This window comes from Chiloscyllium plagiosum, unplaced genomic scaffold (assembly GCF_037043375.1).
Source record: "Chiloscyllium plagiosum isolate Xiang-an unplaced genomic scaffold, Cpla_swu_hap1 HiC_scaffold_17, whole genome shotgun sequence".
NCBI lineage: Eukaryota > Metazoa > Chordata > Chondrichthyes > Orectolobiformes > Hemiscylliidae > Chiloscyllium > Chiloscyllium plagiosum.
Window position 1 is genome coordinate 52155659 of NW_028270155.1, and position 18809 is coordinate 52174467.

General features: G+C 40.5%; 1 protein-coding gene across 1 annotated transcript in view; it reads left to right on the forward strand.

Annotated features, from left to right (window-relative positions):
- Positions 1 to 201: 201 nt before the first annotated feature.
- mmp2 (matrix metallopeptidase 2) overlaps positions 202 to 18809 on the forward strand; it is a 30254-nt gene continuing 11646 nt past the window's right edge. Inside the window, exons 1-7 of the mRNA XM_043707012.2 lie at positions 202 to 550; positions 1548 to 1774; positions 3872 to 4020; positions 12752 to 12880; positions 13298 to 13471; positions 15394 to 15567; positions 16998 to 17171. Coding sequence (XP_043562947.1) covers positions 398 to 550; positions 1548 to 1774; positions 3872 to 4020; positions 12752 to 12880; positions 13298 to 13471; positions 15394 to 15567; positions 16998 to 17171 — 1180 coding nt within the window. The 5' untranslated portion in view covers positions 202 to 397. The remainder of the gene's footprint in view (positions 551 to 1547; positions 1775 to 3871; positions 4021 to 12751; positions 12881 to 13297; positions 13472 to 15393; positions 15568 to 16997; positions 17172 to 18809) is intronic.

Below are 18809 nucleotides of genomic sequence, written 5' to 3' on the forward strand. Positions count from 1 at the left end.
TGTTGCTTTCTGACATTCTGGTTATGGTGCATTTAACCCAAGTGATCTTGCCTTAAAAACAAAGTCGTTCATTTTCTAGAGTCCTCTTTCCAAACATATGCTTGTAGCAAGCAGCCTCTGCTCCAGTTGCCAGAGAATGTATTTCCTTCGGTGGGGTTTTTTTCAACTTCCGCCAATCCTCTGCTCCAGCAGACCGATCGCGACTGCGCATCTGGAAGTACAAAGGATTTGAGTCGATAGGGGCCAGTAAGAGTGGTACATAGTTGCCTGAGACTGATACCTACCTGTACTGGCAAAGCAGAGAAACGCGGTATTATGTTTGTACAGTGAAGGATATCACAGACACCACTGGAGCGATATTTCTTTTGGTCAATAGGTGCCTTCTCACTGGAACAAAATGACTATGAAAACAACCAGCAACTTTTATCGCTTAGTCTTAAAAGTAACCTTGCTCCAAATCATCTGGGTCCAGCAGACTTTAGAAGCACCGACTGGCATAGTCAAGTTTCCAGGTGATAACAGCACGAAGACAGACAAGGAAATAGCCGCTGTAAGTGTGGGGAGCCGTTAACTTTATAACGCCTTGCAAATGGCGTTTTATGTTAATTGGTCATTTTCTGTCGCTTACACTACAGCTGCCGAAACGAAGGAAGCGGTTGTTTTTTCCCCCCTCAGTGTCTCCAGGGGAATCAAAAGTTTCTTAAAACTCGAGAGGCGAGATCACAATGGAGCTTGATAACATCTGTTGGTTTTGGCAAGGCAGGGTCCTTGCAAGTAGACAAAACAAAACAATTTATAGATAAGCGGAACCTCATACATTGTTTATGTAAGAGCTATCTAATAGCTTCGTAATAGGATTAATCTTATATTTAAATAAATACATGGGGGCATCAAAAGTTTTTAAAAATGTATAATTTGACACAAAACAAATAGAACAAATGCTATGTTTCCTTATGTGTATAGTGTCTAAAGCATATGTTTCAAAACATGTATTGTCGTTAAATTAACATTGTACTTTGGACGCCAATCTATTGCCGTAAATCAACGAGCTGAAGACCCTGAAAGTTTGTGGGTAATGTAATGGTGTTTGTGCTGAGAAAACGATGGCAGAAGTCCAAGTGCCTCTAGGACTACAGAAACACATTATGTCTTTCTGCAGATTATTAGCCAATGAAATTGGCTTTTGGAGTATCAAGTTATGAATACGTTTGAAAACATTAGTTTCAATTACAAGACAAGTTTCAAGAAATTAACTCAAGAAAATCAGGACACATGTTTGACTTATTAATTCCTTCCAACACAAAATTAGTGCAAAATGAAATTTGCATTGTAAATGAGAATTATAATCCAGACTGTAGGGGGACTCCATGATATATGGGATAAAACGGTCAACCTTTTGAATCCATATGCTGCATTTCTTAACAAATGACAACAAAGTTTGCTATAAGTACAACAAACCAGAGAATCAGAGCATTTTCAACTAATGTCTGAATCAAATTCTTTAATGTTTTACCCATACAAATGTATTTCTTTATGTTTTATACCAGTTATACTTGAATAAATTCTACGGCTGCCCGAAAGAAAGGTGTGATCTTGTGGTGCTGTCAGACACACTGAAGAAGATGCAGAAATTTTTTGGATTGCCACAGACTGGAGAACTGGACAGTGAGACAGTAAATGTGATGAAGAAACCGCGATGTGGAGTTCCTGATGTAGCCAATTACAACTTCTTCCCACAGATGCCCAAATGGGAGAATAAGCAAATAACTTACAGGTAGGTGTGTATTAACGTGTGGAGTTTTGTTCAATGGTTTTTTTTATCAAAGTAACCGATTGGTAAGGATTTCTGTTGGAATTATTTTAATATGCTGCAGGGAATCAAAAATGGCTTCTGATTGTTGTATTACTCCATGTTATTCCAAAATTGTTTTTATTAAGTTAGGTACTAATTATTTTATTAAAGGTGTCATGAAAATTATAACAGAAAACAATAATAACATGTTTAAAGCAAGAAATGATCAAATATTATCTGGATTTCTTCCTGAAGTAAGAACAAGAACAATTTTCAGTAAATATCTGAAGTAAACCAGATTATTTACAGGGCTCTTGACTGTGAAAGAATGTTCATTTGAAATTTTGCAGAAATATAACGCTTATCCAGAGACTATATTGCAAGTAAATAGAATCCCTACAGAGTGGAAGCAGATCATTCAGCCCACTGAGTCCAAATCAGCCCTTCCCACTCAGACTCACCCCATCCCTGTAACCCTAATTTTCCCAAGGTTAATCCACCCAACCTGTATATCTCTGGACAATATGGGCAGTTTTGTATGGCCAATCCACCTAACCTACACATCTTTGGATTGTGGGGGGAAACAGCAGGAGCTGTGGGGGGAAACAGAGGAAACCGAAGCAGACACTGGGAGAATGTGCAAACTCCAAACAAATAGTCATCCGTGGGTGGAATTGAATCTGGGTCCCTGGTGCTATGAGGCAGCAGTGCTAACCACTGAGCCAATGTGAGCATTCCAGCTAGAAGGGAGATAATCAGACATTTTTGAGTGAAAAGAGGTATTACGATGAGTCTGTGCACTGTCACCAATATTATTCACTCTGTACGCATTGAATAAATATACTTCTCAGACAGGGTTATGAATCTGTTGAATTCTCTACTCCAGAGTACACTGAAGGCCAAAGCACTGAATAAATTTAAATTAGAAAGGGGTTATAAGGAGCAAGCAGCAGTGTGGAGTTGAGGCTGTGATGAGATCAGCCATGACCATGCTAAAAGGCAGAACAGCTCAAGGGACTGATTTGCCTACTTCTGTTCTTAGTTCTTAAATAGAGAATTAAATATCCTTCCATGGATAATAAATCTGGCAAAAATATAACATACTGTGGTGTGCTGATTACACAACATATTGCAGAATTGAAAGAGGTCCTACAAAGTATCATGAAGACAGTAAAATTGAAATTTAGGCTATGGATTGTGTATGAGCATCAAAAAGATAAAAGAAACAATGTTACTTAGATGGAGTACAAACATACCAGAGTGAAGATCGAAGTTGATGGTGTCACACTAGAATAAGTAGATACTTGTCTGTATTTGCTAAATGACAGATGTGATGCAGAAGTGACAATACGAATAGGTAGACAGTAATTTTATAAAGGTGAAGGCTTTGTTCACGTCATGAAAACTTGAGTTTGTACCAAGAAAGGAACTCTCAAAATGTTACATTCTATCCTGTTTCCTGTATGCCTAAGAAAGCTGGATAAAGCTCCACATAAAGACCTATGGAGGAAAATGGAGAGTTTGAAATGTGACTGCTGAGATATAAGCTAAAAATTGCATGTAAAGACCATAAGATAAATGAAGAGGAAGTTGAAGTTAAAACAGCTGAAAAAACTCTTTAAAAAGTGATATCCAAAAAACAAAATGTTGCTGTTGCAGCCTTTTGGTCAAGGTGAAAAGCTGCAGGGATAATCTTAGAGGGCAAAATATAAGACAACGGAAAGAGAAGTCAATGTAGTATTTCAATGATGGATGCCACAGAGCAGTTACAGACAAGTAACAGTAAATTTGTGAGGATGGTGCAAGACAGACAAACATGATGGACCACAACTGGAGCTCTCCTGGCAACAGTGGCCAAGAGCAAAAGTAGCAAGATGAACTCATGAAAAATATCTACCGTTAAGGCAAAAAAAAATTGCAATGAGCAATGTGCCAAAAAGGATTTTATTTTCTTAAAATAGATCATTGTATCACTGTAAGCATGCCTCCAATAGGAGTTATGAGAGAGGTTTCTGCTATTACTCCCTTACATTGAGGCTTATGCATGTCAGCTGAGTTTCTGCTGCTTTTTGCTCACAGGATTTTGGGATACACCTACGATCTGGACTCTGAGACAGTGGATGATGCTTTCGCTCGGGCCTTTCAGGTATGGGCTGCCGTGACGCCACTGAAATTTTCAAGGATCTTTGATGGAGAAGCGGACATCATGATCAACTTTGGTCGTTGGGGTAATAATTGTCTTACTTGAAATGTAACATAGATGAGAAATCCATGTTGTATTATATTCAATATGGGTTTAAGCCAGTGGTATCTAAATGGGAGTTTTACAAGATGCTTCCATATAAGAACACTTGATACAAGCATTTGTCAAACACTTTGTATTTAGCGGATGTTTTGGAGCCAAACCTTTTAGAGTATAATCCTTGCATGACCAGTGGAATTGTGACTGCCAATGTCCACCAGCACTGCAGTTTTCAGTATCACAGGAGAGGATCTACACAATATGGATGCAAACACTAATCTGGGTGCCTCTGCAAATGTATCTGGAAGTTTTAGTTTCCATTTTCCATTAGAAAGTGCTGCCCACATCCAACCTCAGTCAAGTTCAAAAGTAAAATTCTGGAGTTGCTGGAAATCTGAAATAAAAACAGAAAATGCTGGGAATGTGCAGCAGGTCAGGCTGCATTTGTGGAGAGGGAAAGAGAGTTAATTTTCAGGTCCAGCCAAATTTTCCATGGTCCCCATGATAAGGAGTTTTTAGATGTATTCTGTGTGACTGCCTGTGTGTGTCTGTTTAGGAAGGGAGGTGGGGTGTATACAAAGGGTGACAAACCTGCTGGCTTAGATTCTAGAGGTGGAGGCCAGTATGCCTGACCTTCCCATGGGTTTTCATTGATATCGTCAGTTGTACTATATCTCGAAGAATAAGCACTACTTCAAACTGATTTTGTTCGTGTGGGGTTGATGTAGGTTTTGTCCAAAATGGAAATGCCAAAAGTTAGTTACACCAGAGTCTTTGCCAGCTATTTAGACATCTCTTGATTGCCATGTTGAATTATGGTGGTAGACGAGCTGGGGCATAAAGAATTTCAGTCTATTCATATTCATCTATAGAACAACAGAAAAATTATAACACGAAGAGTCCACTTAGCCAATTGTGCCTGTACTGGCTGAATAAACTAGCCACCGATTCTAATTCATTTACAATTGCTTGTTCCTTAGACCACCAGATTCAAATGATTGCCTGTTATCCAATCTATGCCAACCTTTCCAAATATTTTTCATTCAGTTTATTGAATTTGCTTGGACTTCTTTTCTCAACAATTTGGTTGCTTTGTGTCATGGTTGATTGAGCCATGATTGAGCCAGCATGAGCAAATACCTCCTCCCACTGCTGTTGGTAACTGGTCCACTAGTGCCAACTTGTTCACTTAGAACATAGAACAGTACAGCACAGGCCCTTCAGTCCTCGATATTGTGACAACCTCTTATCTCACTTAAAGATCAAACTAATCTACATATCCTTCATTTTGCTATCCTCCATGTGCCTATCCAAGAGTCAATTTAAATGTCCCTAATGCATCTGACTCTACTACCACTGCTGGCAGTGCATTCCACACACCCACCACTCTCAGTGCAAAGAACCTGCCTCTGACATCTCCCCTAAATCTCCTTCAATCACATTAAAATTATGCCCCCTCATGATAGCCATTTTCACCCTGGTGAAAAATGTCTGGTTATCCACTCTATGCCTCTCATCATCTTGTACACCTCTTTCAAGTTTCCTCTCATCCTTCTTCCCTCCTATTACAAAAGCCCAAACTCTCTCAACCTCTATTCATTACAGAAATATGGCTCAGGGATGGGCAAGACTGGCAGCTTAATGTTCCAGGATACAAATGCTACAGGAAGAATGGAAAGGGAGCCAAGAGAGGAGGGGGAGTGGCTTTTTTGATAAGGGATAGCATTACAGCTGTGCTGAGGGAGGATATTCCCAGAAATACATCCAAGGAAGTTATTTGGGTGGAACTGAGAAATAAGAAGGGGGTGATAACCTTATTGGGATTGTATTATAGACCTACTAATAGTCAGAGGGAAATTGAGAAACTATTTTGTAAGGAGATCTCAGCTATCTGTAAGAAATAGGGTGGTTATGGTAGGGGATTTTAACTTGCCAAACATAGACTGGGACTGCCGTAGTGTTAAAGGTTTAGATGGCGAGGAATTTCTTAAGTGTGTACAAGACAATTTTCTGATTCAGTATGTGGATGTACCTACTAGAGAAGGTGCAAAACTTGACCTACTCTTCGGAAATAAGGCAGAGCAGGTGACTGAGGTGTCAGTGGGGGAGCACTTTGGGGCCAGCGACCATAATTCTATTAGCTTTAAAATAATGATGGAAAAGGATAGACCATATCTAAAAGTTGAAGTTCTAAATTGGAGAAAGGCCAATTTTGACGGTATTAGGCAAGAACTTTCAAAAGCTGATTGGGGGCAGATGTTCGCAGGTAAAGGGACGGCTGGAAAATGGGAAGCCTTCAGAAATGAGATAATGAGAATCCAGAGAAAGTATATTCCTACTGGGGTGAAAGGAAAAGCTGGTAGGTATAGGGAATGCCGGATGACTAAAGAAATTGAGGGTTTGGTTAAGAAAAAGAAGGAAGCATATGTAAGGTATAGACCGAGTGAATCCTTAAAGTATAAAGGAGTATACTTAAGAGGGAAATCAGGAGGGCAAAAAGGGGATATGAGATAGCTTTTGGCAAATAGAATTAAGGAGAATCCAAAGAGTTTTTACAAATATATTAAGGACAAAAGGGCCCCTCAAAGATTAGCAAGACGGCCTTTGTGTGCAGCCACAGAAAATGGGGGAGATACTAAATGAGTATGTTGCATCAGTATTTACTGTGGAAAAGGATATGGAAGATATAAATGTAGGGAAATAGATGGTGACATCTTGCAAAATGTCCAGATTACAAAGGAGGAAGTGCTGGATGTCTTGAAACGGGTAAAAGTGGATAAATCCCCAGGACCTGATCAGGTGTACCTAGAACTCTGTGAAGCTAGAGAAATGAGTGCTGGGCCTCTTGCTGAGATATTTGTATCATCAATAGTCACAGGTGAAGTGCTGGAAGAGTGGAGGTTGGCAAACGTGGGTGCCACTGTTTAAGAAGGGTGGTAAGGACAAGCCAGGGAACTATACACCGGTGAGCCTGAGGGACAGGATGTACATGTATTTGGAAAGGCAAGGACTGATCTGGGATAGTCAACATGGCTTTGTGAGTGGGAAATCATGTCTCACTCACTTGATTGAGTTTTTTGAGGAAGTTACAAAGAGGATTGATGAGGGCAGAGCTGTAGATGTGATCTATATGGACTTCAGTAAGGCATTTGACAAGGTTCCCCATGGGAGACTGATTAGCAAGTTTAGATCTCATGGAATACAGGGAGAACTAGCCATTTGGGTACAGAACCTGCTCAAAGTTAGAACACAGAGGGTGGTGGAGGAGGGTTGTTTTTCAAACTGGAGGCCTGTGACCAGTGGAGTGCCACAAGGCTCAGTGCTGGGCCCTCTACTTTTTGTCATTTACTTAAATTTATTTGGATGCGAGCATAAGAAGTACAGTTAGTAATTTGCAGATGACACCAAAATTGGAAGTGTAGTGGACAGTGAAGAGGGTTACCTCAGATTACATCAGGATCTTGACCAGATGGGCCAATGGGCTGAGAAGTGGTAGATGGAGTTTAATTCAGATAAATGCGAGGTACTGCATTTTGGGAAAACAAATCTTAGCAGGTCTTATAATGGTAAGGTCCTCTGGAGTGTTGCTGAACAAAGAGACCTTGGAGTGCAGGTTCATAGCTCCTTGAAAGTAGAGTCGCAGGTCGATAAGATAGTGAAGAAGGCGTTTGGTATGCTTTCCTTTATTGGTCAGAGTATTGAGTACAGGAGTTGGGAGGTCATGTTGCGGCTGTACAGGACATTAGTTCGGCCACTGTTGGAATATTGCATGCAAATCTGGTCTCCTTCCTATCAGAAAGATATTGTGAAACTTGGAAGGGTTCAGAAAGGATTTACAAGGATTGTTGCTAGGGTTAGAGGATTTGAGCTATAGGGAGAGGCTGAACAGTCTGGGGCTGTTTTCCCTGGAGCGTCAGAGGCTGAGGGGTGACCTTATAGAAGTTTACTAAATTTAGGGGCATAGATAGGGTAAATAGGCAAAGTCTTTTCCCTGGGATCAGAGAGTCCAGAACTAGAGGGCAAAGGGGAAAGATGTAAAAGAGACCTAAGGGGCAGCGTTTTCACACAGAGGGTGGTACGTATATGGAATGAGCTGCTAGAGGAAGTGGTGGAGGCTGGTAAAATTGCAGCATTTAAGAGGCCTTTGGATGGGTATAGGAAGGGTTTGGAGGGATATGGGCCGGGTGCTGGCAAGTGGGACTAGATTGGGTTGGGATATCTGGTTGGCATGGACGGGTTGGACTGAAGGGTCTGTTTCCATGCTGTACACCTCTATGACTCTATGACATGCCCTCCACTCCAAGCAGCATCGTAGTAATCTGCTGTGCACCCTCTTTAAAGCTTCTACATCCTTCCGATAATGAGGTAACCAGAACTGAACACAATATTCCAAATGTAGTTTAACCAGGGTTGTATAGAGCTGCAGCATAGCCTCGTGGCTCCTAAACTCAACCCCCCTGCTAAAGAAAGCCATCATACCACATGCTTTCTTTACAACCCTATCAACTTGGGTGGCAACTTTGAGGGGTCTATGGACAAAGACCCGAAAATCCCTCTGTTCCTCCAAACTGCCAAGAGTCCTGCCTTTAACCCTGTAATTTACATTCAAATTTGACCTTCCAAAATGAATCATTTCAAACTTTTCCAGATTGAACTCCATTTGCCACTTCTCAGCACAACTCTGCATCCTGTCAATATCCCGTTGCAACCAACAACAGTATTCCACACTATCCATAACTCCACCAACCTTTGTGTCATCTGTAAACTTACTATCACCATTCCACTTCCTCATCCAAGTCATTTATAAAAATCACAAAGAGCAGAGGTCCCAGAACAAATCCCTTTGGAACACCACTGGCCACCAATCTCCAGGCTGAATACCTTCCATCTACTACCACCCTCTGTCTTCGATAGGCAAGTCAATTCTGTGTCCAGACAACCAAATTTCCCTGTATCCCATGCCTCCTTACTTTCTGAATGAGCCTGCCATGGGGAACATAATCAAACACCTTGCTAAAATCCATATACACCATATCTACTGTTCGACCTTCATCAATGTGTTTTGTCACATCCTCAATGAATTCAACAAGGCTCTGCACCCTCACAAAGCCATGCTGACTATCTCTAATCAAGCTATGCTTTTTTCAAATAATCATAAATCTTGTATCTCAGAGTCTTCTCCAAGAATTTGCCCACCACCAATATAAGACTGACTGGCATTTTCTGCAGCACAAAACCTATCCTTTTCCACTCTCTGTTAAGTTCTGAGGAAGAGATATAAAGAACTCGAAATGTCATCTCTGTTTCTTTCTCTACAGATGCTGCCAGAAATGCTGCGTTCCTTCAACACTTACTGTTTGTATGAGTTGGCAAACTGTTCCACTAATTCACTATTCTTCTGGAAAAGCAAAGTTCATTAACATCTAACCTAGCTTTGTACTTATGCAAAATACAACTGGCCTTCCTATCTATCCAACTAAAAACAATGACCCAGGGAAACACAAACTATTCCTCACGTTATTTTATCAATCAAATCACCTCTGAGTCTATAATATTCTAAAGCAAAGCTTATCTAGCCAACTCAACTCTTTTATCTTGGAGTTAATCTGACACTTTCTCTGCACAGTTTCCAAAGCTGCAATATTCTCATTTTATGAAGAGGCCAAAATGGAGCACTGTCTTCTCAAACTCTAACCAGGTCTTACGCTCTGAAAGATCGTGCTTCCAAATAAACTTGTTGGACTATAACCTGGTGTGATTTTTAACTTTGTACACCCCAGTCCAACACCGGCACCTCCAAATAAAGACAAGATTGTATGCTTGGTGCAAATTGTACCATGATACAACCTAGAACCTTGTTTGCTTCAGCTATAGTTTCACAAAACTGATCATGAACCTTTCAAAAGTGTGTACAATATCTCGCTCTTTTTCAATTACCATTGGCTGGAATGTTGTTTCCTGTAATTAAGCCTCTCATGCATAACATTTTATTTTTCTAAGTTGAGCATCGTTTGCCAAATGTGGACCTATTTCAATGAGATTGAAATCTTCTTGAAGCTGCTAAGATCCTTTAGAAATCTAACATTCACACATAGCTTTATGTCATCCACAAATTTGCACACCATGCTAAATTGCCCACAGTGTTCAGAAATGTGTAGGTTAGGTGTATTAGGAGGGGTACATGTAGAGGTAGGGTAGGGGAATGGATCTTGGGGATGGGGATACTTTTCAGAGGGTCGGCATGGACTTGTTGGGCCAAATGACCTGTTTCGACACTGTAGGGATTCTAAGATTCTGTGATATCCCGAACACTTACACAACACAACATTGTAAGGGATACAATCATTCAATCTAACATGGACAAATACAGAATGAAATTCAATTGTTTGCATATTACATTCCCATTCTAAGTTTACAATTGTAATTTCTTATGCATCTTCCTTAGGTCACAGAGTCATGGAAATGTACAGCACGGAATCAGACCCTTCGGTCCAACTTGTCCATGCTGACCAGATATCCTAACCTAATCTGATTCCATTTGCCAGCACTAGACCCGTTTCCCTGTAAACCTTTCCGATTGATATACACATCCAGACACCTTTTAAATGTTGTAATTGAAGCAGCCTTCACCACTTCCGCTGGCAGCTCATTTCACAAATGTACCACCCTCTGTATGAAAAGGTTGCCCCTTAGATTTCTTTTATATCTTTCCCCTCTCACCCTAAACCCTCTAGTTCTTGACTCGCCCACCACAGGGAAAATACTTTGTCTACTTATCCTATCCATGCCTCTCATCATTTTATAAACCTCTATAACGTCACCCCTTAGCCTCCGACGCTCCAGAGAAAACAGCCCCAGCCTATTCAGCCTCTCCCTATAGCTCAAATTCTCCAACCCTGGCAACATCCTTGTAAATCTTTTCTGAACCCTTTCAAGTTTCACAACATCTTTCCGATAGGAAGGAGACCAGAACTGCATGCAACATTCCAAATGTGGTCTAACCAATATCCTGTCCAGCAGAAACATGACCTCTCAACTCCTATACTCAATACACTGACCAATAAAGGAAAGCATAACCAACGTCTTCTTCACTATCCTATCTATCTGCGACTCTATTTTCAAGGAACTATGAACCTGCACTCCAAGGTCTCTTTATTCACTAACACTTCCTTACTATTAAGTGTATAAATCCTGCAATGATTTGCTTTTCCACCTCACATTTATCTAAATTAAACTTCATCTGCCACTCCTCAGCCCGTTGGCCCAGCTGATCAAGATCCCATTGTATTCTGAGGTAACCTTCTTCGCTGTCCTCTACACCACATATTTTGGTGTCATCTGTAAACTTACTAACTATACCTCCTATCTTCACATCCAAATCATTTAGATAAATGACGAAAAGTAATGGACCCAACACCGATCGTTGTGGTACTCCATTGGTCACGGGCCTCCAGTCTGAAAAGCAATCCTCCGCCACCACCCTCTGTCTTATACCTTCAAGCTAGTTCTGTATCCAAATGGCTAGTTCTCCTTGCATTCGATGAGATCTAACCTTGCTAACCAGTCTCCTATGGGAACTTTGTTGAGCACTTTACTGAAGTTCGTATAGATCACGTCTACTGCTCTGCCCTCATCAATCCTTTGTTATTTGTTCAAAAAACTCCATCAAATTTGTGAGACAACATTTCCCAGGCACAAAGCCATGCTGACTATCCCTAATCAGTCCTTGCCTTTCCAAATACATGGGAATCCTGAGGGACAGGATTTACTGCAACAACTTGCCCACCACGAACGTCAGGCTCACCAGTCTATAGTTCCCTGGCTTTTCCTTACCACCTTTCTTAAATAATGGTACCACGTTAGCCAACCTCCAGTCTTCTGGCACCACACCTGTAACTATTGATGATACAAATATCTCAGCAAGGGGCCCAGCAATCATTTCTCTGGCTTCCCACAAGAGTTCTCGGGTACACCTGATCAGGTCCTGGGGAATTATCCAGTTTTATGAATTTCAAGACATCCAGCACTTCCTCTTCTGTAATATGGACATTTTTCAGGATGTCACCATCTATTTCCCCACATTCTCTATCTTCCATGCCCTCCTCCACAGTAAACACTGATGCAAAATACTCATTTCGTATCTCCTCCACCTCTTGTGGCTCCACACATAGGCTGCCTTGCTGATCTTTGAGGGGCTCTAATCTCTCCCTGACTACCCATTTGTCCTTTGTGTATTTATAAAAACCCTTTGGATTCTCCTTCACCCTATTTGCCCAAACTATCTCATTTTCGCCTTTTTGCTCTCCTGATTTCCATCTTAAGTATACTCGTACTGCCATTATGCTCTTCTAAAGATTCTGTCAATCTCTCCATATACCTGATATATACTTCCTTTTTTTTTTAAGCAAAACCTCAATTTCTCTAGTCCTCCTGCATTCTCTACACCTATTAGCCTTTCCTTGCACTCTAACAGGAATATACTGTCTCTTGCTCTATGCAATTCTGTATTACAATAGCACTGGAAATTGAAAAGATTAAGTCTACCTGTCTAGCTTCTGGAACAAACCACCAGTGAGGTTGTAACGTGTTCTAATTACAGACTACAATATCACCAAAATAATAAAGCATTTTTGAGATTGTTAAAGGTAACTGTAATTAATTTCAGATAGTAATGTGTATGAAATCTAACCAGGCAGTGTTACTTTAACTTTTTTAAGAGCATGGTGATGGATATCCATTTGATGGGAAGGACGGGCTACTTGCACATGCTTTTGCCCCAGCAACAGGAATTGGTGGTGATTCTCATTTTGATGATGATGAGTTCTGGACGTTGGGTGAAGGACGAGGTACATATCTATAGTAGATTAACTTTAATTGCATATTTACTGTTTTATTTGTAATTTGAAACCAGTCATCAAATATTAAACTTATCTAGTAGCAATGTATTTCACATGCTGCCGCATATACTATACTTGTTATAACACAATAAGAGATGACTTTTAATGTTGCTCGGTTTTGGACATTGTTTCATGATCATGAGGTGTCCTCAAATCCCAAGCTGTAATTAAGTGTCCACATATTTAATCTACACAAAAACTTCTATTACAATTAATATTATTATCTACTCTTTGACCAATGCAATACTAGCTAACATTAGTCAAATGATACTAAATTTATTAGATGTTGTAATCATAATTGTGAAATATTAATGTAAATAGATTGTAATTACTGATTTGGAGTCTTTCAACATTTGTATTTCACAGTTGTTAAGACAAGGTTTGGGAATGCAGAAGGGGAATTTTGCAAATTTCCTTTTCTGTTTAATGGTAAGGAATACCATAGTTGCACCACAGAAGGCCGTAGCGATGGCTTCCCATGGTGTTCCACAACTTATAATTTTGATGCAGACGCAAAATATGGATTCTGTCCTCATGAATGTAAGTTTTCAGTCTTAACCTGTGTTTTCTATTCATCAACACAAGCTATTGTATTTTGTGACATAGGAAAGTAAGTGCCAGTTTCATCAAACCATGTTTGAACAAAAATAGATGCAGATGAGTAATCAAAGCTTGATCAAAGAGACTTTAACTGAGATGGAGAGATGTAAAATTTAGGAAGGGACCTTCTCAGTTTGGGACCTAGGGAGTTCATGTTATTACTGCCAGAGGGGTGGGTGTAGATAAAAGATAGATGCCTAAAAAGCCAAATTTAGAGTAATAGAATTTAATATGGGAGTTGTCAGCTTGGAGAATATTTGAGAGGGTAGAGGCCATGTAAGAATTTATTCATGGAATGAAAATTTGACATTGGAGAAGTTTTAGCCCCTGAAGACATGAATTGTGGATGAGCAAGGCCATAAACAACAGAAAATGCTGAAAATACTCAGCAGGTCCAACACCACGTGTGAAGAGAGAATCAGGGTTAATGTTTGCAAGCTCCTGTCTCGAAAATCAGGGACTCATGCTGAAGCACAGTGGAACAGACCCATAATGCTGTTGCATAGTCAATAATTCAAATAAGCTGATTTTCTTCATAACCAAGTCCCTAATTATTGAGGCATGTTTTAACAGCCTACTGGTATAATCCAACTCATCGTTGCCTCTTGACTGAAAACCAGACTTTTCCTGGACGTTGTGGCTCATAACCATATTAGATGAGACTTCTATCCACTGAAGTACAGTAAGTAAAGATGATGTCCCCATCATCTTCCCAAACCATGCAGTTTGGAAGATGGCAGGTGCCTGTCCACCTGGAGCCCAATTGAGCCACCTATGTATCCAGTTAAGGACCTCTTTTTAACCTCTGCTGACATTTGACCATCACTTGATTTTTCCATCACATGAGATGGTTGTGAGGTAAACTCTTGGGGCTATTTGGTGGGCACTGGGGAAGGGCAGAACCTTCTTTTCAGGTGCTCTTTAGTCAATAAAGGTAACCTTTGGTAATAATGATTATCTTGGTGAACATGGCACTGTCTACCCGTAGAAAAACCACACTGCCTCCTCGCCAGTTCCTGCCTGACTGTTCCCAGTGCTCCCACATCCCATTCCCCAGAGTTTTTGGAACACATAGCTATCAATGCTCAATCATTCTTAGGGTCTTGGGCCACCATCCTAAGTAGTGACAGTGAACCCAGCAGGAGACACTTTATGGTCACTGTTGACAAGATCCAACCCTATCAGTCCTGCTGACTGCCAAAGTGAGTGCACCCCATGAAATATTGTTACCAACATAACAGATCAATGCATTTATGGTGTATGTAATATAACATTAGATAGCACAGATGTTTAATTGTTCTGATGGGCACCATGTTTGAATGCTGCGTAAAGATATTCTGACCTTTTTACTGGAAGAAATGTTGCAAGCTTTTCTGGCTGAGAGCAGCACTTTTATCAACCCGAACATTTCCATTTATGGTGTTGTTGTTTTTGTGCTTTTGTCTAGCACTGTAGACATGTGATTTCACTCAGGCCCAAAAGAAGTGTTTTTGTACTTCATGTTACTGCATATTTACATGAGTCAGCAGCATGCTGAAATCTATTATAACCATAATTGATCTTATGCTCCATGTTTAACCAGCAGCTTGTATCCGTAATAATCTATGGTTCAACCAATTTACTGCAGCTGGAGAAGGCTAATGTTGAATATGAGTCATTGAAACAGATGTTCTTTAACAGCAACAACATTGAAATAATTTTTTTTAAGTTCTTCATTTTAAACAAAAAAAAAACAAGTCAGGAATATTCTTCTTCACATCTGTTTGATCAATTTTGGAACTAAATTGTTATCAGTCTGATTTTGTTGTTTCCTCCAAAACTCAAACTCTGATACCCTATGTGATTGTTTTGGGTCCTTACAGTGCTTTTTACAATGGGAGGAAATGCTGGTGGAGAGCCATGCTCATTTCCTTTCACCTTTGAAAACAGGCAGTACGATAGCTGCACAACAGAAGGAAGATCGGATGGCTACCGGTGGTGTAGCACAACGAGCAATTATGACACAGACAGAAAATATGGATTCTGTCCAGACCAAGGTATTAACCGTTTGTGCGTGATGCATGAACAGAAGGTGGGCTCCACTGTTTGTGAGATATTCTTCATCTATTAATCAACAATGTAATTCCTTGAAAACACACTTGACCTTAAGTTTTCCCAAGTTGCAAAGCTGAGTGCCAGGAATGCTAAAAAAGTTGATGAAATGCCAGGCCAGCAGTGCTGATCATTACATGGGTGGAACATTTGGTGTTTTATTGACTGTAAGAACTATCACACTAATCAACCAGCAAGTTTCTATTCATCCTCCTAGTACAAAAGCAACAGGGAGTAAAACTCGAAGGTTGGTCACTGCAATGGTTCATTTCTGTCTTCAAGGCAGTTCTGTTTGTCATGTAGCAAAGTTTGGTCCTTCAGTTGCATTTACACTTGGCAAAATGTGCTTTGTTTTAAAGGGATTTGAGCATTCCAGGTAGCACCATATGACTTCAGTATTACTGTAAAACAACCAAATATGCATCCCATTCAGAAAAGGATCTTCCAACACTCCAGAAAACTCATTGCTATCAAGAACTACATTATCTGTAGTGTTTCAGAATGTAATGACAGAAGTCGGCAATTATGTAAAATGATGTGTCAAAACTTTTGTCAGCAACATGTGCACAATGAACATTTCTGTATTGTGCTGTGATGATTCTGAATCAAGTAAACCATTCAAATGACCAAACCTGAATTTCTGTCACCAAAGGGGAACAGCATGGAGATAGGAAGGCTCATAAATTAGGGAAAGCACATCAGGACAGCTCACTGATGTATTCCTACTTCCCAAGGGCTTCTCCAGAGATTGCCTGCCTGATCTAAAGAGGGGGCCAGCAAATGGATGAACTTAGAAGTCATGTTTCCATGGAAGCAGTATTTTTCTATTGTTTGAGCAAATTTGTCACAGCCTGCCTCATCATCTCCCACCAAGTGAGGATGTTCCACTTTGAGGTGCCCTCATATTCACCTTCCTGCTTTGGCAGCATCCACCTCTCCTTGAGGGAGGCTACCAGCCTAGCATTGCTGTGGGCCCTCTGACTGGAACTCTATCCTTAAATTCTGCAGACAGTTCACAGTAGAGTAGGGAGCACGGAGGCAGCCGATTACCAGGCTGGCTCTTGAAACGTTGCACTACGGGTACGTTGACTATATGGATGGCCTAGGCGTCCCTTATGGACCTATCATTATATCCTTGATGCCCATTGGAAAATGCTTCCATAATAAATCCATGCTGACTGTCCTTGATTACTCCATCTCTTTTTAAGGTCGGTTTATCCTGTTTTTCAGAACTGATTCAAGTAATTTCTCCAGTGAATAAATAGAGTTTGACAAATATTACTTTTTAAGTCAATATCTTATAGTAATTTCTTTATTTGAAAACTTTTTCAAACGTCTACTGTGATGCTCATATACCTGATTTCCCGCATTTCAGCCATGTCAACAATTGGAGGAAACTCAGATGGTTCACCTTGTGTATTTCCTTTCACTTTCCTTCGGAAAACATATGATTCCTGCACAAGTAGCGGGCGTAATGATGGCCTATTGTGGTGTTCAACCACTGGAAACTATGATGTGGACAGCAAGTGGGGCTTCTGCCCTGACAGTGGTAAGTTATAGATGGCATTAGGACAGTATTGAGAAGGGAGTGGAGCACTTTTCACACAGAGGACTCCTAACACTTTGGAAGTCTCGAGTTTGAAGCTCCGGGTTTCTCCTACCCCAAGAGCTGACGCCAGGGAAGGTGCAGACAAAATGCAGATAATAGGTTAATTGCCCCTCAAATAAAAGCAAAATATTGCAGATGTTGGAAAACAGAGAATGCTGGAGAATTTCAGCAGATCTAGCAATAACTGTGGGGAGAGAAGCAAATTTAGAGCGTAGAAGGCTCTTCTTGATTGTTACTTGCAATAAATACCAAGTGAGAGAGAGTCTTGGTCTTAACAATGTGGATATTTTGAATGCTGGTGGTGTGTGGCAGATCATTTGGAGCTCAGTCCATGGTGACAATTGTTATGGACCAGATCAACCTCCTCAAAATATTTTGAGAAAGTAACATAGACCCTAATTTTTTCATATTTTAAACAATAATGTGAAGTGCCGTGTTCCTGATGCAGTGCGACAGGTCAAACTGCTTGATGTTAAGCAAAACACAATTTATTCAAACACCATAGTTTAAATACAAACAAAACAAAGGAGAACTTAGAATAACTTAACACTATTGGAAAATTCAACAGACTAGTAGATCCATTAACTATTACTAATTAACTGTTCCAATATTGTAGCGTCTCATCAATCTACCCCTTGGCAAAAAGGCAAATTCAGAAAAATAGATTTGTCTCAAAGGTCACACAGCAGCACACAACAACCCCAGCTTCTAGAACGTAGAATGTTACAGAACAGTACAGGCCCTTCGGCCCTTGATGTTGCACCAACGTGTGAAATTAATCTGATGCCTATCTATCCTACACCATTCCACTATTTTCCACATGTATGTCCAATGCCCATTTAAATGCCCTTAATGTCAGCGGGTCTACTACTGTTGCAAGCAGGCCATTCCACCCCCGACTATTTGAGTAAAGAAACTACCCCTGATATCTGTCCTAAATCTATCACTCCTCAGTTTAAATCTATGTCCCTTCATGTTAGCCTTCATCATCTGAGGAAAAAGGCTCTCACTGTCCATCCTACCTAACTCTCTGATTATCTTATACATCTCAATTAAGTCACCTCTCAAACTTTTTCTCTCCAGTGAAAACAGCCTTCGTTCTCGCAGCCTTTCCTAGTAATACCTTTCTTCCATACCAGGCAACATCTTAGTAAATCTCTGCTGAACCCTTTCCAAAGCTTCCATATCCTTCCTATAATACAGTGACCAAAAATGCACACAATATTCCAGGTGCGGCCTTATCAGTGTCTTGGCTCTGAAACTCAATCCCTCTACCAATAAACATCAACACATCATATGCCTTCTTAACAACCCTATTAACCTGGGTGGCAACTTTCAGGGATTTATGCAGCTGGACACTGAAATCTCTGTTCATCTACACTGCCAAGAAGTTTACCATTAGCCCAGTACTCTGCATTCCTGTTACTTCTTCCGAAGTGAACTACCTCTCACTTTTCCACATTAAACTCCATTCGCCACTTCGCAGCCCAGCTCTGCATCTTATCTATATCCCTCTGTAACCCTCAACATCATTCAGCACGATTGACAATTCTGCCTACCTTAATGTCATTACAGCTT